At 60.7% G+C, this 25,777-nt stretch overlaps 1 protein-coding gene across 1 annotated transcript; it reads left to right on the top strand.

Moving 5' to 3' along the window:
* Window positions 1-936: 936 nt before the first annotated feature.
* Window positions 937-24,778, top strand: C3 (complement C3; the record flags this gene model as incomplete). Its single annotated transcript, XM_054398876.1, has 30 exons — window positions 937-1,023; window positions 1,471-1,683; window positions 2,875-3,069; window positions 3,744-3,905; window positions 4,298-4,427; window positions 4,899-4,970; window positions 5,584-5,784; window positions 6,693-6,804; window positions 7,395-7,480; window positions 7,921-8,060; window positions 9,049-9,261; window positions 9,743-9,809; window positions 10,104-10,190; window positions 13,083-13,286; window positions 13,931-14,006; window positions 14,104-14,263; window positions 14,988-15,083; window positions 15,182-15,332; window positions 16,033-16,196; window positions 17,000-17,158; window positions 17,519-17,669; window positions 18,025-18,076; window positions 18,781-18,868; window positions 20,396-20,485; window positions 21,297-21,402; window positions 21,954-22,043; window positions 22,570-22,656; window positions 23,093-23,176; window positions 23,679-23,814; window positions 24,592-24,778. Coding segments are annotated over 30 exons (3,801 nt in total), but the record flags the coding sequence as incomplete, so codon positions are not given.
* Window positions 24,779-25,777: the final 999 nt, after the last annotated feature.

Below are 25,777 nucleotides of genomic sequence, written 5' to 3'. Positions count from 1 at the left end.
ACTTTAGCAATATTGACTATCCCTTCATCGAAGGGAGGTTCACCTACTCAAAGCGACTGAAAGCCATACTGCGCAAGTATCCCCTGCATATAAATAAAGAAGAAGAGACCATCTACCAAATAAGCGCTCCAAGACGAGTCTACTCGCATTAACTTTCGTAATTGGGGATGCCGTGACCTGACACAGACCACTGTCAGGTGAGGGGAACCACTGTCATAAGGTCCTGCACCAGCTAGAGTGACCTTCTCAAGCGTCCTGTCAATGATTGTGTGCGTCGTCAGGATAAAACCCAGTTATGATATACTCTGTCCCTCGAGCATCCGCGCGGTACATGTCAATGTTGGATGAGTGTGAGTTGAAGAGAGATCGTGTGAGGATAGACTTGAGAGTAGTTCTGTCGCGAGCGCGTCACGAGCTCGGAGGACACTTTTGCAGGGTCCGCGGAGCAGGGTGTGTCTGCCTTGCGAGAGAGGGCGCTGTTTGTGGGTGTACTTTGAGTCGGGCCAGCACTTTGCGAAGGGCGATTTGGTGGTCCTTGAGGAAGACCCGGTATCAGAAGGGAGATTGAAGAGGCCTTGAGTGCACCCTGTATGGATGATGGTCTTGTGGGTCCTATGGAGCTCGTAAGTGTGATTATGTGAGTCATCTCACGTGGGTTTGGCAGCGGGTTGGCGCCGCTGTGTCGCGATTGATTGGCGCCTCGCGGCTAGCGGGCACGCTGCACTGAGCCCACATATGATGTGCCCGCTCGTGGACGCGGTGGTCATGCACAGCAGGGAATGGGTGTTATCCGCGTTCAAACTGCGCTGCATTGCATCTCACCTGTATATTGGTGTCTCTCTGCTTCAGGATTACCTCGTCTCAACCATAAGAGCGCCAACCGGACGAGTCTCGCCGGCCCCGCGGAGTGGGGGGGGACACGTCAAGCCGAGGTGATTTCCGGGGCTGGTGTCCACCCAGCGCGACGGCACAGCCAGGCTGGCACTCAACATGCCAGCCGGCAAGGACAGTGTCACCATCACTGTGAGTGCCTGCGGCACCGGCCGCATGGCGAGGGGCGGCCTGGCACTGGGGGCGGCTGAGGGGGCTGGGGCCAGGGGTGGCTGAAGGTACCTGGGGGTTGGTGGTGAGGAGGCAACCAAGAGGGCTGAGATGTTCAGGATGGCCAAGTGTCCAGCATGGTCATCACTGACCAAGGAGGTGACCAACGTTGGCCAAGGAAATGACCAACGTTGGCCAAGGAAATGACCAACATTGGCCAAAAGATGACCACCACTGACCAAGGAGATGACCACCATACACCCAGAAGAAGACCACCACTAACCACAGAGATCATTGCTGACCACTGACCACTGACCAGGGCAACTTGGGTTGGGGAATCTGGGCCAAGCAGGACCTCTGTGGTCACCAAGACCTCCAGAGAGGCCTTCCCAGGTCCATCTTTGCCCTTGGTGTCCTCTCCCGTGGCAGGTGCGGACGGAGCAGCCTGGGCTGCCTGGGGATCGCCAGGCCGTGCGGACCATGACCGCTGAAGCCTACCGCAGCCAGGCAGCCTCCGGCAACTTCCTGCACCTGGCGGTGGGAGCCAGCGAGGTGCAGCCTGGGGACAGCCTGGCTGTCAACTTCCACCTCAAGAGCAACTCCAACGCTGTCCGGGACGCCGTCAAACACTTCACCTACCTGGTGAGGACCTTCTTGGCTTGGTCTTCAACCAATCCAACTGACCCAACCCAACCAAACAAACCAAACCAGCCCAACTCAATCCAACCCAACTCAACCAACCCGACCAACCCAACCAACCTAACCAAACTAACCAATCCAACCCAACCAACAAACCCAACCAACCCAAACCACGCAACCCAACCCAACCAACCCAACCCAACTCAATCCAACCCAACTCAACCAACCCGACCAACCCAACCAACCGAACCAAACTAACCAATCCAACCCAACCAACAAACCCAACCAATCCAACCCAACCAACCAACCCAAACCACGCAACCCAACCCAACCAACCCAACCAACCCAACCAACCCAACTCAACCTAACCAACCCAACCAACCAACCCAACCAACCAACCCAACCAATCCAACCCAACCAACCAACCCAACCCACGCAACCCAACCCAACCCACGCAACCCAACCAACCCAACCCACGCAACCCAACCCAACCAACCAACTCAACCAACCCAAGCAACCCAACCAACCCAACTCAACCTAATCAACCCAACCAATCCAACCGAACCAACCAACCCAACCCAACCCACGCAACCCAACCAACCCAACCCACGCAACCCAACCCAACCAACTCAACCAACCCAAGCAACCCAACCAACCCAACTCAACCTAACCAATCCAACCCAACCAACCCAACCCAACCAACCTAACCAACCCAACCAATCCAACCCAACCCAACCAACCCAATCAACCCAACCAACCAATCCAACCCAACCAACCCAACCAACCAAACCACCCAACTCAACCAACCCAACCCAACCAACCAACCCAACCCAACCAACCAACCCCACCAACCCCGCCAACCCAACCCAACCCATCAACCCAACCAACCTAACCAACTCAACCCAACCCAAGTCAACGCAACCCAACCCAACTCAACCCAACTCAGCTCAACCCAACTCAGCTCAACCCAACTCAGCTCAACCCAACTCAGCTCAACCCAACCCAACTCAACTCAACCCAACCCAACTCAACTCAACCCAACCCAACCCAACCTAACCCATCAACCCAACCAACCTAACCAACTCAACCCAACCCAAGTCAACCCAACTCAACCCAACCCAACCACCTCCTGCCCTGAAGGAGACCAGAGCTGCCCAGCTGCCCCCCAACCCAAGCTCCTCTTGCTCCCCACAGGTCATGAGCAGAGGTCGCATCGTCAGCGTGGGCAGGCAGCGCCATGAGCCTGGCCAGAGCTTGGTCACCATGACCCTGCCTGTGACCTCCCAGCTCCTCCCCTCATTCCGCATCGTGGCCTACTACGTGGTGCTGCCTGGGGAGATTGTGGCTGACTCCATCTGGGTGGACGTCAAGGACACCTGCATGGGCTCCGTGAGTATCGCCCTGGGCACCTGAGGGCCTCCAGCCAATGCTTCTACAGCTTGGAGGTGGCTTCAGGAGGTCTTGAGGGATTCATTGGAAGGGGCTGAGGGGCTAGGTGGGCTCCTTGGAATGGTTTGGGTGGCTTGAGGGAATACTTGGAAGGGCTTGGGTGGTCCTTGAGGGGTTTGAATGCACCTCTGAAGGGTTTGGGTGGTTCTTGAGGGATTTGAAGACCTCTTGGAAGGGTTTGGGTGGTCCTTGAGGGGTTTGAATGCACCTCTGAAGGGTTTGGGTGGTTCTTGAGGGATTTGAAGACCTCTTGGAAGGGTTTGGGTGGTCCTTGAGGGGTTTGAATGCACCTCTGAAGAGTTTGGGTGTCTTGAGGATGCCTTGAAATGGTTTGCTTGGTCCTTGAGGACCTTGAGGGTCACCTTGGAAGGGTTTGGGTGGTCTTTGAGGGTCCTAGGTGGCCTCTGATGGAGACTGGGTGTCCCTCAGCTGGTTTGGATGTCCCAGGAGCATCTCATGGGTGCCTCATTGATGGTCCAGACCTTCCCTGGTGCCCACCAGCTACCCATGGGAAGGACTCCACCACCCTGAGGGAGAGGCAGCTTCTGGAGGTGTGGTGAAGGTTTCTTGTGGGCATCTCCTGACCAACCCTTCCCACCTGGGGTCCCCTCCAGCTGGTGGTGAAGGGAGCCACGGAAGGGGACAACCGCGTGCATGAGCCGGGGACGCCGATGAGGCTGCGCCTGGAGGGTGACCACCAGGCCCACGTCGGCTTGGTGGCCGTGGACAAGGGAGTCTTCGTCCTCAACAAGAAGAACAAACTCACCCAGGCCAAGGTGTGGCCACCAGGCTCCCATAATGCTCCTGGGAGTGGCCCCAGGTCCTTCAGGGCCACCAGAACATCTCATGTCCCAAAGGCCACCTGCATGTCCCAAAGGCCACCTGTATGTCCCAGGTCCCTGAGGGCCACCTGCATGTCCTAAAGGCCACCTGCATGTCTCAAAGGCCACCTGCATGTCGCAGGTCCCTGAGGGCCACCAGAACATCTCATGTCCCAAAGGCCACCTGAGCATCCCAAGGTCCATGAGGGCCACCAGAACATCTCATGTCCCAAAGGCCACCTGAGAGTCCCAAGGTCCTTGAAGGCCACCAGAGCCATGTCTCTCTCAGCCCTGGGTCTCCAGGGGGGGTGGCAGTGGCCCTGAAGGCTGTCCCCTGTGGGTGGCAGGTCTGGAACACGGTGGAGAAGGGGGACCTGGGCTGCACCTCGGGCAGCGGCAGGGACAATGTTGGAGTCTTCACCGACGCAGGCCTCAGCTTGGCCTCCAGCGTGAAGGTCACCACCCCCCAGCGAGCAGGTAGGGGACAGCCTGGGGACAGCCTGCACTGGCACCCTGAGAGGGGGGGAGGTGACAGGGGGGCAGGTGGCACCATGGGGATGGAGAAGGTGGCACCATGGGGATGGGGTAGGTGACAATAGGGTAGGTGACAGTGGGGTTGGGGTAGGTGACACCATGGGGATGGAGGTGACACCATGGGGATGCGGAGGTGACAATAGGGTAGGTGGCACCATGGGGATGGGGTAGGTGGCACCATGGGGATGGGGTTGGTGACAATAGGGTAGGTGGCACCATGGGGATGGGTTAGGTGGCACCATGGGGATGGGGTTGGTGACACCTTGGAGGAGGGGTCGGTGACAGCTTGGGAAGGTGGCACTTTGAGGCTCGAGGAAGTGAAGCCACCTTGGCATCCCTGAGCCTTGGGAGGTGGCAGATGGGCTGGGGAGGTGGCCCTGATGCCCTCTGCCCCTGTGCCCTCTCTGTGCCCAGAGCTCCGCTGTCCCCAGGCTGCCAGGCGCCAGCGCCGCTCCCTGCTGCTCATCGAGCACAGAAACAGCAAAGGTAGGAGGCACCATGCCCAGGGTGGCACCGCAGGATCCCCATGCCCAGCGTGGCACCGCAGGGTCCCCACACCCACAGAGGCACCACAGAGTCCCTATGCCCACAGTGGTACCGCAGGGTCCCCATGCCCACGAGGCACCGCAGGGTCCCCATTCCCAGGGTGGCACCGCAGGGTCCCCATGCCTAGGGTGGCACCGCAGGGTCCCCATGCCTAGGGTGGCACCACAGGGTCCCCATGCCCAGGGTGGCACCACAGGGTCCCCATGCCCAGAGTGGCACCGCAGGGTCCCCATGCCCACGAGGCACCGCAGGGTCCCCATGCCCAGGGTGGCACCACAGGGTCCCCATGCCCACAGTGGCACTACAGGGTCCCATCTCCTAAAGGCCACCTGTGTGCCCCATGTCCCTGGTTACCACCACCATGCCCCCTACCTCTGATGACAACCACCATGCCCCATGCCCCTGGTGCCCACCCCCATCCCCCGGGTGCCCACCCCCATGCCTCATGTCCCTGGTGCCCACCCTCATCCCCCTGACGCCCACCACCCCTACATCCCTGGTGCCCACCCCCACCCCACTGCTGACCCTGGGCTGTGCCCTGTGCCGTGGGCAGCGGCCGAGTACCCGGACAAGAGGCTGCGGAAGTGCTGCGAGGATGGCATGAAGGAGAACCCCATGGGGCACAGCTGTGCCAGGCGCAGCCTCTACGTGCAGGAGGGGCAGGACTGCCTCAGAGCCTTCCTGGACTGCTGCAGCTTCATCCAGGCCCTCCGAGACCAGCGCCAGAGAGACTTCCACCTCCAGCTGGCACGAAGCAAGTCCTGGGGCCTGGCACTGGGCAGGGCAGGGCAACAGGAGAAGGGCAGGAAGGAAGGGTGGGGGAAGGACCTCAAGTGACCACCAGAGTGTAACTGAGGTGTCCTTGGGTGGAGGTCTGGTGGACCTCAAGGACCCTGGTGGACCCTGATGGACCTCAAGGGTTGATTGAGTTACCCTTGGGTGGAGGTTGGGTGAAGGGCAGCAGGAGAAGGTCAGGAATGAAGGTCAGGAGAAGGTGGGGGAAGGGCAGATGGACCTCAAGTCACCATCAGAGTGCCATTGAGGTGTCCTTGGGTGGAGGTTGGGTGAAGGGCAGCAGGAAAAGGTCAGGGATGAAGGGTGGGGGAAGGACCTCAAGTGACCACCAGAGCGTCATTGAGTTGTCCTTGGGTGGAGGTTGGGTGAAGGTTGGGTCCCCCCATTGCTTGTGGGGTCCTTGGGTGAATCTTGGGTGAAGCTCAGGTGAACCTCAGGTGTTGCTTCTGCTGTCCTTGGATGAGCCTTGGATGAAGCTTTGGTGAACCTTGAGGGAAGCTTGGAGGAAGCTTGGGAGAAGCTTGGGGGAAGCTTGGATGGAGCTTGGGGAAAGCTTGAGGGAAGCTTGGATGAAGCTTGGGGAAAGCTTGGATGGAGCTTGGAGGAAGCTTGGGGGAAGCTTTGGTGAACCTCAAGTGTTGCTTCTGCTGTCCGTGGCTGAAGGTTGGCTGAATCTTTGGTGAAGCTTTGGTGAAGCTTGGCTGAAGCTCAGCCTTGCTCCTGCTGTCCCTGGGTGGAGGTTGGCTGAAGGTTGAGAGATGTTTGGCAGCTGCTTGGTGAAGCTTTGGGTGAAGCTTGGGTGCTGCTGGCTCCAACCAGGGGTTGGGTTGCTGAGGCCACGCTCCAGGGGCATGTCCCTGTCCCCAGGCGAGGAGGATGAAGTCTTCATGGAGGATGAAGGCATAACCTCCAGGAGCCTCTTCCCCGAGAGTTGGCTGTGGCAGGTGGAGACTCTGACAGAGAAGCCCAACGAGCTGGGGTGAGCCTTCAGCCCTGGTCCCACCACCCTCCTACCCTGGAGGTCAGCTCTGGACCACCTCCAGGTGCACACCAGGGCCACCTTTGACCTTCTGCTCATCTGTGGTGCCTTGGTCCAGTATGGGGGCCACCTACAGCCCCTTGGTGTGGCCTGAGGACCATCTGCAACCCCTTGGTCTAGTTTAAGGATGACCTGGAACCTCTTGGTCTAGCCTGAGGACCATCTAGAACCTCTTGGTCTAGCTTGAGAACCATCTACAACCCCTTCGTCTAGTTTAAGGATGACCTAGAACCTCTTGGTCTAGTTTGAGATCCACCTGCAACCCCTTGGTCCTGCTTGAGGACCACCTGCAACCCCTTGGTCTAGCTTGAGAACCATCTAGAATCCCTTGGGCTATCTTGAGGACCATCTACAACCTCTTGGTCTAGCTTGAAGACCATCTCTGACCTCCTCCTCCTCCTTCATCTATGACATCTTGGTCCAATACAGAGGCCACCTACAAGCCCCTCCTCTAGCCTGAGGACCATCTATGGTCTTGAGGACCATCTATGGTCTTGAGGACCATCCATGGTCATTTTCACCCTCTCTAGGATCTCCAAGAAGACTCTGCCCATCTACCTGAAGGACTCCATCACCACGTGGGAGGTCCAGGCCGTCAGCCTCTCACCAACCAAGGGTAGGTGCTGGATGCAGAAGACGGCCCTGAGGGTCAAAGGAGTCCTCCAAAGCTTGGGGGTTGGTCCCTGGGACTTGAGGGCTCCTTGGGGCTTGAGGGATATCCTAAACCTTGGGAGGAACTCATGGGGCTTGAGGCATCTGCTAAACCTTGGGAGGAGCTCATGGGGCTTGAGGCATCTCCTAAACCTTGGGAGGCCTCCAATAACTTGAGGGATCTCCCCTATCTTGAGCAGACTCCATGAGGCTTGAGGCATCTCCTGGGCTTCAGGAGGCCTCCAGTGACTTGAAGGATCTCTTGCACCTTGGCACTTGAGGCATCTCCCAAACCTGGAGAGGGCTTCCATGAAACTGGAGGCATCTCCCAAGCCTTGAGGGTGTCCCAGCTCCAGACCCCTGCCCTTGACCTCCTGGGTGGTCCTTGGTGGCCCTTCCCTGCAGGTCTTTGTGTGGCTGACCCCTACGAGATCACAGTTCTGAAGGACTTCTTCATCGACCTGCGCCTGCCCTACTCGGTGGTGAGGAACGAGCAGGTGGAGGTCAGAGCTGTGCTCTACAACTACCTGCAGGAGGACATCACGGTGAGAAGACCTCAGCCCCCCCCACCCTCCTGGAGGAGTTGAGGTGCTGCTGGTTGGTTCCTGACCACCTTGGAGACCATTCCCAGCATCTCCTCACTCCTCAACATCTCAGAAGCTTCTGGAGGAGCTGAGGTGGAGCTGGTTGGTTCCTGCCCACCTTGGATACCATTCCCAACATCTCCTCAGATCCTTCTTGATGAGTTGAGGTGGTGCTGGTTGGTTCCCTATTCACTTTGAGAACCATTCTCAGCACCTCCTCACACCTCAACATCTCAGAAGCTTCTGGATGGCTTCAGGTGGTGCTGGTTGGTTTCTGACCACCTTGGAGACCATTCCCAACATCTCCCTCAGACCCTTCTGGAGGAGCTGAGGTGGTGCTGGTTGGTTTCTAACTCACTTTGAGGACCATTCCCAGCACCTCCTCACTCCTCAACATCTCAGAAAATGGCTTCAGGTGGTGCTTCTGGAGGAGCTGAGGTGGTGCTGGTTGGTTCCTAACCCACTTTGGAGACCATTCCTAACATCTCCTCTGTCCTCAACATCTCAGAAGCTTCTGGAGGAGCTGAGGTGGTGTTGGTTGGTTTCTGACCACCTTGGAGACCATTCCCCACATCTCCTCAGAAGATTCTGGATGGCTTCAGGTGGTGCTAGTTGGTTTCTAACCCACTTTGAGGACCACTCCCAGCATCTCCTCAGAAGCTTCTGGGTGGCTTCAGGTGGTGCTTCTGGAGGAGCTGAGGTGGTGCTAGTTGGTTCCTGCCCACCTTGGAGCCCACTCCCAACATCTCCTCAGGCCCTTCTTGATGAGTTGAGGTGGTGCCGGTTGGTTCCTGAACCACTTTGAGGACCATTCCCAGCACCTCCTCACTCCTCAACATCTCAGAAGCTTCTGGATGGCTTCAGGTGGTGCTTCTGGAGGAGCTGAGGTGGTGCTGGTTGGTTCCTGCCCACCTTGGAGCCCACTCCCAACATCTCCTGGGGCTTTCAGGTGCGTGTGGAGCTGGTTCACAACCCAGCCCTCTGCAGTGCCTCCACCTCCAAGCAGCGCTACCAGCAGGTCCTCAAGGTGAGGGCTGAGTCCTCCAGAGCTGTTCCCTTTGTCATTGTCCCTCTGCACCTGGGCCTCCACGAGGTGGAGGTCAAAGCTGCTGTCAAGTTCAAGTCCTTGGTGGATGGAGTCAGGAAGAAGCTCAAAGTTGTGGTGAGTCCACCCCTGGGCTGCTCCTGGAGGTGACCCCAGGCTTGTGGTGCTGTCACCTCCAACTCTTCAGGTGGGCCTGAGCTGGGAGCTTCTGCAGAACCTTCCCTAAGCTGTCCTGCTGGTGGTGGGAGCTGAGGGTGAAGGAGCTTGGGTACCCAAAGGCATCTTCCAAGGGTTGGAGGCATCTGCCAGGGGGTTGGAGACATCTTCCAAGGGGCTGGGTGCATCCTGCAAGGGTTGGAGGCATCTGCCAGGGGGTTGGAGGCATCTCCCAAGGGCTTGGGTACATCCTTCAAGGGTTGGAGGCATCTTCCAGAGGGTTGGAGGCATGACCCAAGGGTTTGGAGGCATCTCCTGGGGTTCTCCCCCAGCTTGTCCCATGATCCTGCGGGCTCCTTGGCAAACTTCCTTGGCCAAGCTGGAGAGGTTGGGATGGGTTGGACCCCAATCCAGTCTGACCTTTGGCCTTGGACCTCCGCAGCCCGAGGGGATGAGGTTGGAGAAGACAGTGACCATCGTGGAGCTGGACCCCAAGAACAAAGGGATCAGTTGAGTGGCCCTGGGGGTGGGAAGGGTCTGGGGGACCTCAGAGGGGACATGGGAAGAGCCACCTGGAGGGGCTGGGCTGGAGGAGGTGAAGGAGGTGGCACCAAGGGCAGGGTTGGGGCTTCCTGAGGGACAAGGGACATCCTGGTGGGCCCCTGGGACATCCTGAGGGACATCCTGGTGTGGGTCTGGGAACATCTGGAGGGCCAAGGACAATCCTGTTGCAGATGTTGGCTCCTGGCAGGGTTGGGTCACCCCAAACCTTCCATCTCCATCTTGGCCTCCTTGCTCCACAGATGGTGTCCAGAAGGAGGTTGTGAAGGCTTCAGACCTCTCAGACAAGGTCCCAGACACCGAGTCGGAGACCAGGGTCAGCATCCAAGGTGGGGAGAGGGAGGGGACAGAGGTGGGGACAAGCTTGGGCAAGGCTGGAAGTGATCTTCATCATCATCTGCTGCTGCTTCATTTTCTTCCTCTTCTTTTTCCTCTTCTTTTTCCTCTTCTTTTTCCTTTTCTTCTTCTCCTCCTCCTTCTTCCCCTCCTCCTCCTTCTTCCCCTCCTCCTCCTTCTTCCCCTCCTCCTCCCTCTTCCCCTCCTCCTCCCTCTTCCCCTCCTCCTCCCTCTTCCCCTCCTCCTCCCTCTTCCCCTCCTCCTCCCTCTTCCCCTCCTCCCTCCCTCTTCTCCCCTCCTCCTCCCTCTTCCCTCCTCCTCCCTCCTCCCTCTTCTCCTCCTCCTCCTCCTCCTCCTCCCTCTCTCCTCCTCCTCCTCCTCCCTCTTCTCCTCCTCCTCCTCCCTCTTCTCCTCCTCCTCCTCCTCCTCCTCCCTCTTCTCCTCCTCCTCCTCCCTCTTCTCCTCCTCCTCCTCCCTCTTCTCCTCCTCCTCCTCCCTCTTCTCCTCCTCCTCCTCCCTCCTCTCCTCCCCTCCTCCTCCTCCTCCTCCTCCTCCCTCTTCTCCCTCCTCCTCCTCCCTCTTCTCCTCCTCCTCCCCTCCTCCTCCCTCTTCTCCTCCTCCCTCCTCCTCCTCCCTCTTCCTCCTCCTCCCTCCTCCTCCCCTCTCCCTCCTCCTCCTCCCCTCCTCCCCCTCCTCCTCCTCCCCTTCTCCTCCCCCCTCTCTCCTCCTCCCCTCTCCTCCTCCCCTCCTCCTCCCCCTCTCCTCCTCCTCCCCTCCTCCTCCTCCTCCTCCTCCCTCTTCTCCTCCTCCCCTCCCTCCTCCCTCCTCCTCCTCCCTCTTCTCCTCCTCCCTCTCTCCTCCTCCCCTCTTCCTCCTCCTCCCTCCTCCTCCTCCTCCCTCTTCTCCTCCTCCCCCTCTCCTCCTCCCTCCTCTCCTCCTCCCTCCTCCTCCTCCCTCTCTCCTCCTCCTCCTCCCCCTCTTCCTCCTCCTCCCTCCTCTCCTCCTCCCCTCCTCCCTCCTCCCTCCTCTCCTCCTCCCTCTTCTCCCTCCTCCCTCTCTCCTCCTCCCTCTTCCCTCCTCCCCTCCTTCTCCCTCCTCCTCCCCCTCTCTCCTCCTCCCTCCTCCTCCCTCTTCTCCTCCTCCCCTCCTCCTCCTCCCTCTCCTCCTCCTCCTCCCCCTCTCCCTCCTCCTCCCCTCCTCCTCCTCCTCCCTCTTCTCCTCCTCCTCCCTCCTCCTCCTCCCCTCTCCTCCTCCTCCTCCCCTCCTCCTCCCTCCTTCTCCCTCCTCCTCCCTCCTCCTCCCTCCTCCTCCCTCCTCCTCCCTCCTCCTCCTCCTCCCTCCTCTCCTCCTCCCCCTCCTTCCCTCCTCCTCCCTCCCTCCTCCTCCCCTCTCCTCCTCCCTCCTCCTCCTCCCTCTTCCTCCTCCTCCCTCCTCTCCCTCCCTCCTCCCTCTTCCCTCCCCTCCTCCCTCTTCTCCCTCCCCTCCTCCTCCCTCCCTCTCCTCCTCCTCCTCCCTCTTCTCCTCCTCCCTCCTCCCTCTTCTCCTCCTCCTCCTCCTCCTCCTCCCTCTCCCTCCTCCTCCTCCTCCCTCCCCCTCTTCCTCCTCCTCCTCCCCTCCTCCTCCCTCTTCTCCTCCTCCCCTCCTCCTCCTCCCCTCCTCCCTCCCCTCCTCCTCCTCCCCTCCTCCTCCCTCCTCCTCCTCCCTCTTCCTCCTCCTCCCTCCTCCCCTCCCTCCTCCCTCCTTCTCCTCCTCCCCTTCCCTCCTCCCTCCTCCTCCTCCCCCTCCTCCTCCTCCCTCTCCTCCCTCCTCCCTCTCCTCCTCCTCCCTCCTCTCCTCCCTCCTCCTCCCCTCCCTCCTCCTCCTCCTCCCCTCCTTCTCCTCCTCCCTCCTCCCTCCTTCTCCTCCTCCTCCTCCCCTCCTCCCTCTCCTCCTCCTCCTCCCTCCTCCCTCCTCCTCCTCCCCTCCCCTCCTCCCTCTCCTCCTCCTCCTCCTCCCCTCCCTCCTCTCCTCCTCCTCCTCCTCCTCCCCTCTCCTCCCTCCTCCTCCCTCCTCCCTCCCCTCCTCCCTCCTCCCCTCCCTCTCTCCCCTCCCCTCCTCCTCCCTCTCCCTCCTCCTCCCTCCTCTCCTCCTCCTCCCCTCCCTCCTCCCCTCCTCCTCCCTCCTCCTCCCCTCCCCTCTCTCCCCTCCTCCCCTCCTCCCTCCTCCTCCTCCCTCTTCCCTCCTCCCCCTCCTCCTCCCTCCTCCTCCCCCTCCTCCTCCTCCTCCCTCCCCTTCTCCTCCTCCTCCCCCCTCTTCCCCTCCTCCTCCCCTCCTCCTCCCTCCTCCCCTCCCTCCTCCCCTCCTCCCCCTCCTCCTCCCCCTCCCCTCCCCTCCTCCTCCCCCTTCTCCCTCCTCCCCTCCCTCCTCCCCTCCTCCTCCCTCCCTCCTCCTCCCCTCCTCCTCCCTCCTCCCCCTCCTCCTCCCCCCCTCTCCTCCTCCTCCTCCTCCTCCCTCTTCTCCTCCTCCTCCTCCTCCTCCTCCCTCTTCTCCTCCTCCTCCTCCCTCTTCTCCTCCTCCTCCTCCCTCTTCTCCTCCTCCTCGTCTTCCTCGCTCTTCTCCTCCTCCTCCTCCTCCTCCCTCTTCTCCTCCTCCTCCTCCTCCCTCTTCTCCTCCTCCTCCTCCCTCTTCTCCTCCTCCTCCCTCTTCTCCTCCTCCTCCCTCTTCTCCTCCTCCTCCTTCTCCTCCTCCTCCTCCTCCTCCTCCCTCTTCTCCTCCTCCTCCCTCTTCTCTCTCCTCTCCCTCTTCTCCTCCTCCTCCCTCTTCTCCTCCTCCTCCCTCTTCTCCTCCTCCTCCTCCTCCTCCTCCTCCTCCCTCTTCTTCCTCTGCCCCCTCCTCCCCTGCTGCAGGCAACCCCGTGGCCCTGCTGGTGGAGAAGGCCATCAGTGGGGAGAAGCTGAAGCACCTGATCGTGACACCCTCGGGGTGCGGGGAGCAGAACATGATCGGCATGACCCCGACCGTCATCGCCACTCACTACCTGGACAGCACCCTGCAGTGGGAGGCACTGGGCATCGACCGCCGGGCAGAGGCCATCGACCTCATCAGGAAGGGTGAGGGGCAGGGCTGCAGGCACCTACCCAGGGGTCAAAGGCATCTACCAAAGGGTTGAAGGCACCTACCAAGGGGTTGAAGGCATCTACCAAGGGGTTGAAGGCATGTCATAAGGGTTGAAGGCATCTGACAGGGGGTCAATGGCACCTCCTGAGGGGTTCGAGGCATCTACCAAAGGGTTGGAGGCATCTACCGAGTGGGTGGAGGCATCTTCTGAGGGGCTGGAGGCATCTCCCAAGGGATTGGAGGCATCTCTCAAAGGGTTGGGAGGCATATCCTGAGGGCTTGGAGGTGTCTACCAAAGGGTTGGAGGCATCTCACGAGGGGTCAAAGGAATCTACCAAAGGGTTGAAGGCATCTCACAAGGGGCTGGAGGCATCTCCCTAGGGTTGGAAGCATCTCATAAGGGTTGAAGTCATCTCACAAGGGGTCAAAGACATCTACCAAAGGGTTAGAGGCATCTCATAAGGGTTGAAGGCATCTCACAGGGGGTCAAAGGCACCTCCCGAAGGGTTGGAGGCTGGAGAACATTGATGACCTGGAGCTACCCCTTGTGCTCACCAACACCTGGAAGACCTCGATGACCTGAAGCCACCCTTGGGTCCTCCTTGTGGTGGCCACCAGCAGCACCTTCTCCCCCCAGGCTACACCCAGCAGTTGGCCTTCCGGAAACGTGACAGCTCCTACGCTGCCTTCATCGGACGTCCCTCCAGCACCTGGTGAGCCTCAGCTGCTCAGCTCCAGGTGGGGCTTGACGTGGGGTTGGCCACCACCACCCCCCTGAGGTCTTCTCCTCCTCTTCCTCCTCCTCCTCAGGCTGACAGCCTACGTGGCCAAAGTCTTCTCCATGGCCATCAAGCTGATCGACATCGAGCCTGAGGTGGTCTGTGGGGCGGTCAAGTGGCTGACCCTGGAGAAGCAGAAGCCTGATGGCATCTTCAAAGAGGATGCTCCTGTGATCCACTCCGAGATGGTGGTAGGCAGCCAGGTGGTGGAGGAGGTGGTGGAGGTGGACGTGGTGGAGGTGGATGGTGGTGCTGGTGGTGGAGGAGGTGGTGGTGGAGGAGGTGGAGGAGGTGGTGGTGGAGGTGGTGGTGGAAGAGGTGGTGGTGGAGGTGGTGGTGGAAGAGGTGGTGGTGGAGGTGGTGGTGGAAGAGGTGGTGGTGGAGGAAGTAGTGGTGGAAGTGGAGGTGGAGGTGGTGGGAGGTGGTGGTGGAGGTGGTGGAGGAAGTAGTGGTGGAGGTGGTGGTGGAGGTGGTGGTAGGTGGTGGTGGAGGTGGTGATGGGCAGAGCAGCTTGGTGGCTTCAGGATGGGCTTTTGGAATGAGCTGGGGAAAGAAGTTCATTGAATGGTGGGCACCAAGGTTGGGTGCTGGGTACCAAGGATGGGTGCTGGGTACCAAGGATGGGTGTTATGGTGGGTACCAAGGATGGGTGTTGGGTACCAAGGTTTGGGTACCAAGGTTGGGTGCTGGGTACCAAGGTTTGGTGTTGGATACCAAGGTTGGATGTTGGGTACCAAGGTTTGGTACCAAGGTTGGGTGCTGGGTACCAAGGTTGGATGCTGGGTACCAAGGTTGGGTGTTGGGTACCAAGGTTGGATGTTGGGTACCAAGGTTTGGTACCAAGGTTGGGTGCTGGGTGAGAAGGACCTGGGTGGAGCTCCTCCCCCTCAGGTCCTTCTCCTCCTCCTCCCCCAGGGTGGCTACCAGGGCGCAGAGCCGGAGGTGTCCCTCACAGCCTTCGTCCTCATCTCCCTGCTGGAGGCCAAGGAGGTCTGCAAGGACTACGTCAACGTGAGTGGGGCTGGGGGGAGGCCACTGCTGGGCCACCCTCCCCTGGCACCTCCCAACCCTGGGTGCCACCAACCTGCTGCTGCCTCCTCCCTGCTCAGAACCTGGGCACTGCCATCGAGAAGGCTGCAGAGTACCTGAGCAGGAGGTACCAGAGCCTGGCCAGGCCTTACACGGTGGCCCTGACCTCCTGCGCCCTGGCCCTGGCTGGCAAGCTCCGCAGCGAGAAGCTCCTCATGAAGTTCTCCAAGGGTGAGGTCCCCAACTGACCCCAGGGCCAAGGCTGGGCAGGGTGGGTGGAGGTAGTTATGGGGTTCTAGGGTGGGGAGGAGACATCTCTGGTGGGTTGGTGTCACCTAGAAAGCCCTCATGAGGTTCTCCAAGGGTGAGGTCCCCAAACCTAAGGGTGGGTGGAGGTAGTTATGGGTCCCTAGGGTGGGGAGGAGACTTCTCTGGTGGGTTGGTGTCACCAAGAAAGTCCTCATGAGGTTCTCCAAGGGTGAGGTCCCCAAACCTAAGGGTGGGTGGAGGTAGTTATGGGTCCCTGGGGTGGAGACATCTCTGGAGGCCTCTGAGGGGTTGGTGTCACCCAGAAAGTCCTCATGAAGTTCTGTCCCCAAACCCAAGTCTGTGCAGGGTGGGTGGAGGAAGTTATGGGTCCCTGGGGTGGGGAGGAGACATCTCTGTAGGGTTGGTGTCACCCAGAAAGTCCTCATGAAGTTCTGTCCCCAAACCCAAGTCTGTGCAGGGTGGGTGGAGGAAATTATGGGTCCCTGGGATGGGGAGGAGACATCTCTGTAGGGTTGGTGTCACCTAGAAAGTCCTCATGAAGTTCTCCAAGGGTGAGGTGCCCAGACCCAAGCCTGAGCATGGTGGTTGGAGGTAGTTGTGGGTCCCTGGGGGGGAGAGGAGCCCTCTCTGGAGGCCCCTGCGGGGTTGGTGTCGCCCCCAGGTGGGCAGAGCTGGGAGGAGCGCAATGCTCGCACCTACAACGTGGAGGGCACCTCCTACGCCCTGCTGGCCCTGCTGCAGCTGGAGCGGTCGGAGCTGACAGGGCCTGTGGCTCGCTGGCTGGCCCAGCAGAACTACTACGGTGGTGGCTATGGATCTACTCAGGTGGACAACCCAGCTGGGGACCACCCTCAGCACCCCCGGGAGGGAGGCAGGATGGGGGAGGTCCTCCTGGGGCCCATGGGGATGTGACACAACTCTTGGTGGGCAGCTCTGGTCCCATGGGACCTCAAGGGCCAGAGTTTGGGGGTCCACCTCGAGGTCCTCAAGACCCTCCTCAAGACCCTCAGGGCCCTTATGGTCATGGCATGGCCTTGGTGGGCAGCTCTGGTCCCATGGGACCTCAGGGGCTTTGGAGGACACGTCAGGGCTTGAGGGTCCACCTCAAGACCTTCCTCAAGACCCTTGGGACCCTCATGGTCATGGCATGGCCTTGGTGGGCAGCTCTGGTCCCATGGGACCTCAAGGGCTTTGGAGGACACCTCAGGGCTTGGGGATCCACCTCGAGGTCCTCAAGACCCTTCTCAAGACCCTTGGGACCCTCACAGTCATGGCATGGCCTTGGTGGGCATCTCGGGTCCCATGGAACCTCAAAGGCTTTTGAAAGCCCTTGGATGGCACCAAATCCATGGAGCCACCTCCAGCCCTTGGTGGCCCTGGAGGAGACCTCTGCTCCCCAAGGCTATGGTCCTGATGCCACCAAACCACCTCGAGGTCCCCTTGGCCTCAGCCCCACCCTGGTGGCTTTGGAGCGGCTGCAGGAGATGTCCCCAGGCCTTGGTGACAGAGCTGTCCCCTCCCCAGGCCACCCTGCTGGTGTCCCCCAGCCCTGGTGACAGAGCTGTCCCCTCCCCAGGCCACCCTGCTGGTGTCCCCCAGCCCTGGTGACAGAGCTGTCCCCTCCCCAGGCCACCCTGCTGGTGTTCCAGGCGCTGGCTCAGTACCAGCTCCGCTCCCCGCACCACTCAGAGCTGCTCCTGGATGTGTCTCTGCTGCTGCCCCGCAGAGCCTCAGCCATCACCTACAGGATCGAGAACCGCAACGCCCTGGTGGCACGGACGGCAGAGGTACCCTGGCACCACTGACAACCTGGCACCCCACCAGCCTGGCACCACTGACACCAACCACTGACACCCTGGCACCGCTCACACCCTGGCACCGCGGACACCCTCATACCCTGCCACCACTGCCACTGCTGGCACCACACCAGCCTGGCACCCTGGCACCAACCACTGACATCCTGGCACCACTGCCACCCTTACACCCTGGCACCACACCACCCTCTCCCCTCTCCCCCTCCCTCTCCCCCTCCCCCTCCCTCTCCCCCTCCCTCTCCCTCTCCCCTTCCCCTCCCTCTCCCCCTCCCTATCCCCCTTCCTCTCCCCCTCCCTCCCTCCCTCTCCCCTCTCACTGCTGCCTCTCCCCAGACCAAATTCAATGAGGACTTTGTTGTCCATGCGGAGGGCAGTGGCCGTGGGACGATGACAGTTGTGACAATCTACAACGCCAAGGTCCCTGAGAGGGACCCCAAGTGTGACAGCTTCCAGCTGCAGGTCCGGCTGGAGGACGTCCAGGCAGGTCAGGACCCAGCTCTGGCCCCAGTGCCCCCTCTGCTGTCCCCAGTGTCCCCAATGTCCCCCTGCTTTTCTCAGGTTCCCTTCTACTGTCCCCAATGTCCCTCTGCTGTCCCCAGTGTCCCCAATGTCCCCCTGCTTTCCTCAGGTTCCCTTCTACTGTCCCCAGTGTCCCCTCTGCTCTCCCCAATGTCCCCTCTGCTGTCCCCAGTGTCCCTTCTGCTGTCCCCAACGTCCCCTTTGATGTCCCTAATATCCTCTCTGCTGGCCCATGTCCCCTCTGCTGTCCCAAATGACCCCTTTGATATCCCCAGTGTCTCCTCTGCTGTCCCTAATGTCCCTTCCTTGTCCCCTCACAGGCAAGGAGCAGGAAGGTGTCTTCCGCTCGGTCAAGATCAACATCTGTGCCAGGTAGGACATCCTGGGGACATCTTGGGGACATTGGGGAGGTCTTGGGGACATTGGGGACGTCTTGAGGATGTTGGGGAGGTCTTGGGGACATTAGGGATGTCTTGGGGACATTGGGGATGTCTTGAGGATGTTGGGGAGGTCTTGGGGACATTGGGGACGTTTTGGGAAGAGTGGGGAGGTCTTGGGGACATCTGAAGGACTTTGGGACCTTGGGGACACTGGAGATAAGGAGGGGAATGAGGACACCAAGGAGAAGGTTGGGGACATTGGGGACACAGAGGGTTCAGCCCTTTCTGGTGCCACCCCCTGGGGACCTTGGGGACATCTGGAGATGAGGAGGGGACTGAGGACACCAAGAAGCTTGGGGACAAAGAGGGCTCAGGATCTTCTTGTGCCATGGAGAGATCCTTGGGGACAGGGGCACTGAGGACATCTGAGGGACACTGGGGACATCTGAGGGACCCTGGGGACAGCTTGGGGACCCTGGGGACAGCTTGGGCACATCTGGGGATATCTTGGGGGCTCTGGGGACACCTTGGGGACATCTGGGGACACCTTGGGGACATCTGGGGGACGTTGGGGACACCGGAGGTAGGGAGGGGAATGAGGACACCGAGAAGCTTGGGGACAGAGAGGGCTCAGGACAGGGACGTGGGGGTGGGGCAGTTGGGGACAGTTGGGGACCTCAGGCCTGTCCCCTGCAGGCACCTGGGGCAGGTGGATGCCACCATGACCATCCTGGACGTCTCCATGCTCACAGGATTCACTCCAGACGTGCAGGACCTCAGCAGGGTGAGGGAGGGGACGTGGGGCTGGGGACACCAGGGGGCACCAGGGGACACCAGGGGACACCCAGGACCTGGCCTGTGTCCCCACCACATCCTGGTGTCCCCACAGCTCCCTGAGTGCCACCATATCCCCATGGGCTCTGCCCTTCCACCCATGGCCATTTGTCCCCTGGTGGCATAGTCCCCAATGTCCCTTGGTGGCATTGTCCCCAGTGTCCCCTGGTGGCATTGTCCCCAATATCCCCTGGTGGCATTGTCCCCAATGTCCTTTGGTGGCATTGTCCCCATGTCCCTTGGTGGCACTGTCCCCATGTCCCTTTGATGTCACTGTCCCCAATGTCCCTTGGTGGCACTGTCCCCAATGTTCCCTGGTGGCACTGTCCCCGTGTCCCTTGGTGGCGTTGTCCCCATGTCCCTTGGTGGCACTGTCCCCATGTCCCTTGGTGGCACTGTCCTCAATGTCCCTTGGTGGCACTGTCCCCGTGTCCCTTGGTGGCACTGTCCCCGTGTCCCTTGGTGGCACTATCCTCAATGTCCCTTGGTGGCACTGTCCCCGTGTCCCTTGGTGGCGTTGTCCCCAGTGTCCCCTGGTGGCATTGTCCCCATGTCCCTTTGATGTCACTGTCCCCATGTCCCTTGGTGGCACTGTCCCCGTGTCCCTTGGTGGCACTGTCCCCATGTCCCTTGGTGGCACTGTCCCCGTGTCCCTTGGTGGCACTGTCCCCATGTCCCTTGGTGGCACTGTCCCCGTGTCCCTTGGTGGCGTTGTCCCCAGTGTCCCCTGGTGGCATTGTCCCCATGTCCCTTTGATGTCACTGTCCCCATGTCCCTTGGTGGCACTGTCCCCGTGTCCCTTGGAGGCGTTGTCCCCATGTCCCTTGGTGGCACTGTCCCCATGTCCCTTGGTGGCACTGTCCCCGTGTCCCTTGGTGGCACTGTCCCCATGTCCTTTGATGTCACTGTCCCCATGTCCCTTGGTGGCACTATCCTCAATGTCCCTTGGTGGCACTGTCCCCGTGTCCCTTGGTGGCACTGTCCTCAATGTCCCTTGGTGGCACTGTCCCCGTGTCCCTTGGTGGCACTGTCCCCATGTCCCTTGGTGGCACTGTCTCCATGTCCCCTGGGGGCATTGTCCCCATGTCCCCCCCTGGTGTCTCCACATCTCTTCAAGCCCTTCCCAAGGCCATGTCCCTGTGTGGGCACCATCTCCATGTCCCCTTTTTTGTCCCCTGTGTGTCCCCATGTCCCTGTGTCCTCTACTGTGTCCCCTGCTGTCCCTTTGTGCCTCTTGGTGACCTTCTCCATGTCCCCTTGTGTCCCCTCATGACCTTCTCCATGCCCCCTGCTGTCCCCCCGTGTCCCCTGCTGTCCCCCCGTGTCCCCTGCTGACCCCCGTGTCCCCCGCTGTCCCTTGTGTCCCCCGCTGTCCCCTGCTGTCCCCCGTGTCCCCCCGTGTCCTCCCGTGTCCCTTGTGTCCCCTGCTGTCCCCCCGTGTCCCCTGCTGTCCCCCCGTGTCCCCTGCTGTCCCCAGCTGGCCGAGGGGGTGGACAGATACATCTCCAAGTTCGAGATCGATAAGGACCAATCAGATCGCAGCAATGTCCTCATCTACCTGGACAAGGTGGGGGTGGGGACCGGGGGGACAGGGAGGGTACAAGGGGGGATAGGGAGGGGACAAGGGGGGACAGGGACGGGGACAAGGGGGGGACAGGGAGGGGGACAAAGGGGGGACAGGGAGGGGGACAAGGGGGGACAGGGCTGGGGACAAAGGGGGGACAGGGAGGGGGACAAAGAGGGGACAGAGCTGGGGACAAAGGGGGGTAGGGCTGGGGACAAGGGGGGACAGGGAGGGGACAATGGGGGAACAGGGAGGGGGACAAAGGGAGGACAGGGCTGGGGACAAAGAGGGGACAGGGAGGGGGAGAAAGGGGGGACAGGGAGGGGGACAAAGGGGGATAGGGAGGGGGACAAGGGGGGACAGGGAGGGGGACAAAGGGGGACAGGGAGGGGGACAAGGGGGGACAGGGCTGGGGACAAGAGGGGACAGGGAGGGGGACAAGGGGGGATAGGGAGGGGGACAAGGGGGGACAGGGAGGGGGACAAAGGAGGATAGGGATGGGGACAAGGGGGGACAAGGACAGGGATGAGATGGGGCCAGGAATGTAGGACAAGGAGAAGGTGGAACAAGGACAGGGCTGGGGACAGGAGAGGATGGGACAGGGAGAGGATGGGACAGGGCTGGGGACAGGATGGGACAGAGCTGGGGACAGGGACAGGATGGGATAGGGCTGGGGACAGGAGGAAGATGGAACAGGGCCAGGGACAAGACGGGACCACAGCTAGGGCCAGGTCAGGCTGGCTGCAGGTTGGCTGCCATCCCCATGTCCCCAGGGTGTCCCCACATTGTCCCCATGCTGTCCCCCTGTCCCCAGCTCTCCCACCAGGCCGAGGAATGTTTGTCCTTCCGTGCCCACCAGCACTTCCAGGTGGGGCTGATCCAGCCTGCATCTGTCACTGTCTACAGCTACTACAAGATTGGTAGGTCCTGTGCCACCCCCACCACCCTCAGGTCCCCTCTCTGTCCCCAAGCTCTCCTCTGTGTCCTCTGCTTCCATGAAGTCCTCTCAGTGTCCTCCCTCTGGGTCCCCTCCTGTCCCCCCACATCCTTCCTCGTCTTCTCCTGGGACACCTCTCACCCATGGCCCCTCCTGTCCCCTTCTGACCTTCTCCATGTCCCCTTCTGACCTTCTCCATGTCCCCTCCTGACCTTCTCCATGTCCCCTCCTGACCTTCTCCATGTTCCCTCCTGGTCCCCCCAACCTCCTCCATGTCCCCTCCTGGCCCCTCCTGACCTCCTTCATGTCCCCTCCTGACCTTTTCCATGTCCCCTCCTGGCCCCTCCTGACCTTCTCTATGTCCCTTCTGTCCCCTCCTGACCTTCTCCATGTCCCCTCTTGTCCCCTTGTCTCCTCTGATGACCTTCTCCGTGTCCCTTTGTGTGCCTTAATGACTTCTCCATGTCTCTTGGTGACCTCTGATGACCTTCTCCATGCTACCTGCTGTCCCCTGATGTCCCCATGTCCCCACAGATGATCGCTGCACTAGGTTCTATCATCCAGACAAGGAGGGAGGGAAGCTGAGCAAGATCTGCCAGGGGGATGTCTGCCGCTGCGCTGAAGGTGACAGAGGCCAGCTGGGGACAGGCTGGGGCAGGGCTGCTGTCATGGGGGACATCACCTGGACCTGCTGGGACAGGACCTGGCTGGGATGGAGTCATGGCCAGGATGGAGTCATGGCCATGGTGGGAAAGGTCCTGGTTGGGATGGAGTCATGGCCAGGATGGAGTCATGGCCATGGTAGGACATCTCATGGCCAGTATGGAATGGGTCATGGCCATGGTGGGCCAGGTTCTGGCCATGTCATAACCATGATGGGTTGGAGTCATGGCCATGGTTGGGTTGAGTCATGGCCATGGTTGGGATGGGGTCATGGCCATGGTTGGGTTGGAGTCATGGCCACGGTTGGGTTGGAGTCATGGCCATGGTTGGGTTGAGTCCTGGCCAGCATGGGCTGGGTCATGTCTGTGCTGGGCTGTGCCAGTGCCTGCCCATGGCCATGGCCCTGCTGGAGGCTCAGCACCACCCTGCCCATGGCCATGGCCCTGCTGGAGGCTCAGCACCACCCTGCCCATGATCCTACCCCCAGAGAACTGCTTCCAGAGGCACAAGCAGGAGCTCTCCATCGGCGTCAACGAGAGGCTGCAGAGAGCCTGCGAGCCAGGGGTGGACTATGGTGGGACAGGGACAGGGGACAGGGACAGGGGACAGGGACAGGGGAGAGGGGACAGAGGTGGGATAGGGATGATATGGAGGACCTGGGAGGGAGGTGGGGACAGGGATGGGACATGGATGGGACACAGGGACATGAATGGGACACAGGGACATGGAGGACATGGGGAGCATGGGGGACATGGATGGGACATGGAGGGGACATGGACGGGACATGGATGGGACATGGATGGGACTTGGGGACATGGATGGGACATTGGGACATGGGGACATGGAAGGGACATGGATGGGACATGGATGGGACCTGGGGACATGGAGGGTCAGGGAGGAAGGGTGGGGCCACAGGTGGCCATAAGGAGGGCCAGAGAGGGGCAGAGGCCTTGCTGAGAGCCCTCCCTGGGGCTGGGCTGGAGGTGACCCAGAGCTGTCCCTGTCCCCAGTGTACAAGGTGAAGGTGGTGGCCGTGGAGCAGACTCCATCCCATGACAACTACCTCATGAACATCCTGAGTGTCATCAAGATGGGTACGGGGGGCAGGGCCACCACGGGACAACCAGGCAGGGGACCAGGACACCAGCGCACCAGGCAGGGGACAACCAGGGGCAGGGGCACTCAGTTGGGTTGGGGACACTAAAGTGGCCTGAGGGTCCTCAGGTGGCACTGAAGGGTGCTGGAGAACAGCCCCTGGGGACAGCCAGGGGGGTTGGTGGCACCTAAGGGTGGTGGGGATCCTCCCTTGGGAACACCCAGGGGGGTTGGTAGCACATAAGGGAGCTGGAGAACAACCCCTGGGGATGGCCAGGGGGGTTGGTGGCACCTAAGGGTGAAGGAGAACCTCCCTTGGGGACACCCGGGGGGGAGGGGGGGGTGGCACCTAAGGGTGAAGGAGAACAACCCTTGGGGACACCCGGGGGGGTTGGTGGCACCTGAGGGTGCTTGGTGCCACCAAGGGCTGCGGGTCCCCCCTGCTGTGGTGAGGTGGTGGCACTGGTGACATCTGCCCTGTGTTGTCCCCTGCCGGGGCAGGCACCGACGAGAACCCAGGAGGCAGCAACAGAACCTTCGTGAGCCACAAGCAGTGCCGAGAGGCTCTGAGCCTGCGGCCGGGGCAGGACTACCTCCTGTGGGGACTCGGCAGCGACCTCTGGGCCACTGGCAACAGGTGGGGACGGGGAGGGGACATGGGGACGGGGAGGGGACAGGGGACGGGGAGGGGAGCAGGGACATAGGGACGAGGAGGGGACATGGGGAGGGGGAGGGGAGCAGGGACAGGAGCAGGGACATGGGGACGAGGAAGGGACAGGGGACAGGGAGGGGACAGGGGACGGGGAAGGGACAAGGAAGGGACTCGGAGGAGACCGGGGTCATGGGGACAGGGAGGGGACACGGAGAGGATCGGGGACGTGGGGACACGGAGGGGAGCAGGGCCATGGGGACAGGGAGGGGACCACATCTGTAAGGACATGGGAGGAGGGTCGTGAGGTGTTGGGGATGTGAGGGCACCACATTGATCCTTGTGTCACCTCCTCCTTCCCCTTCTCATCTCCTCCTTCCCATTCTCCTCTCCTCCTTCCCCTTCTCCTCTCCTCCTGTCCCTTGCCCTCTCCTCTCCTCCTTCCCCTTCTCCTCTCCTCCTTCCCCTTCTCCTCTCCTCCTTCCCCTTCTCCTCTCCTCCTGTCCCTTCTCCTCTCCTCCTGTCCCTTCTCCTCTCCTCCTGTCCCTTGTCCCTTCCTCCTGTCCCTTGTCCCTTCCTCCTGTCCCTCTCCTCTCCTCCTGTCCCTTCTCCTCTCCTCCTGTCCCTTCTCCTCTCCTCCTGTCCCTTGTCCCTTCCTCCTGTCCCTTCTCCACTCCTCCTGTCCCTTGTCCCTTCCTCCTGTCCCTTGTCCCTTCCTCCTGCCCCTTGTCCCCTCCTCCTGTCCCTTGTCCCCTCTGTCCCCAGCTTCTCCTACCTCATTGGGAAGGACACCTGGCTGGAGGCTTGGCCCTCGGAGGTGTCCTGCCAGGACCCTGAGTTGCAGGACCTGTGCCAGGAGTTCCTTGAGTTCGATGAGCAGATGAAGCTCTTTGGATGCCAGTCCTGAGCCCTGCCTGGCACCTCCTGGGCCCCTCTGGCACCTCCTGGGCCCTTTGTCCTCCTCCTCCTCTCTTCTTCTTTTTTTGGGTTAAAAAAACCCAATACAAATCCTTTCTCAGAACCTGGCTCTGGAGCTTCCTGCTGAGGGTCTTGTGAGGGGACACCAACACCACCAGGGGTGGCTTGGAGGGAACAAGAGGGTGGTGGAGACTCCACAGAGGTTGATGGAGTCATCATGGAGGGCACCACAGGGGCCATGGAGACTCCACAGGGACCATGGAGATGCCAGAGGGGTTGATGAGGTCATGGAGGACACCAAAAGGTCCATGGAGACTCCATAGGGGATGATGAGGTCATGGAGGACACCACAGGGGCCATGGAGACTCCACAGGGGTTGATGAGGTCACGGAGGACACCACAGGGCCCATGGAGACTCCATAGAGGTTGAGGAGGTCATGGAGGACACCACAGGGGCCATGGAGACTCCACAGGGGTTGATGAGGTCATGGAGGACACCACAGGGCCCATGGAGACTCCATAGAGGTTGAGGAGGTCATGGAGGACACCACAGGGCCCATGGAGACTCCATAGAGGTTGAGGAGGTCATGGAGGACACCACAGGGCCCATGGAGACTCCATAGAGGTTGAGGAGGTCATGGAGGACACCACAGGGGCCATGGAGACACCATAGGGGATGGTGAAGTCAAGGAGGACACCACAGGGACCATGCAGACTCCACAGAGGTTGAGGAGGTCATGGGGACACAATGGAGTCCTGGGGGTCTTTGTAGGGGTCAAGGGGATGGTGGAGTCTCCCTGGGGGTTGATGAGGTCATGGAGGACACCACAGGGACCATGGAGCCTTGCTGAGGTGTTTTGGGCCTGAGGTGATTTTGGGTCCTGGACACCTACTCAATGCCTTTATTAATGGTTTATTAATTAATTAATTTATTAATAATTTAAGAGGAGGAGGGGGAGGCCCCCCCAGACCAGCTGGAGGGGGGTTGGGACCTACTCAAGGTCCCCAAAATTGTGTCCATGAGGTCACTTTG

Source organism: Indicator indicator, unplaced genomic scaffold (assembly GCF_027791375.1).
Source record: "Indicator indicator isolate 239-I01 unplaced genomic scaffold, UM_Iind_1.1 iindUn_scaffold_157, whole genome shotgun sequence".
Classification (NCBI taxonomy): domain Eukaryota; kingdom Metazoa; phylum Chordata; class Aves; order Piciformes; family Indicatoridae; genus Indicator; species Indicator indicator.
This window is presented reverse-complemented; position numbering and strand designations above follow the sequence as displayed.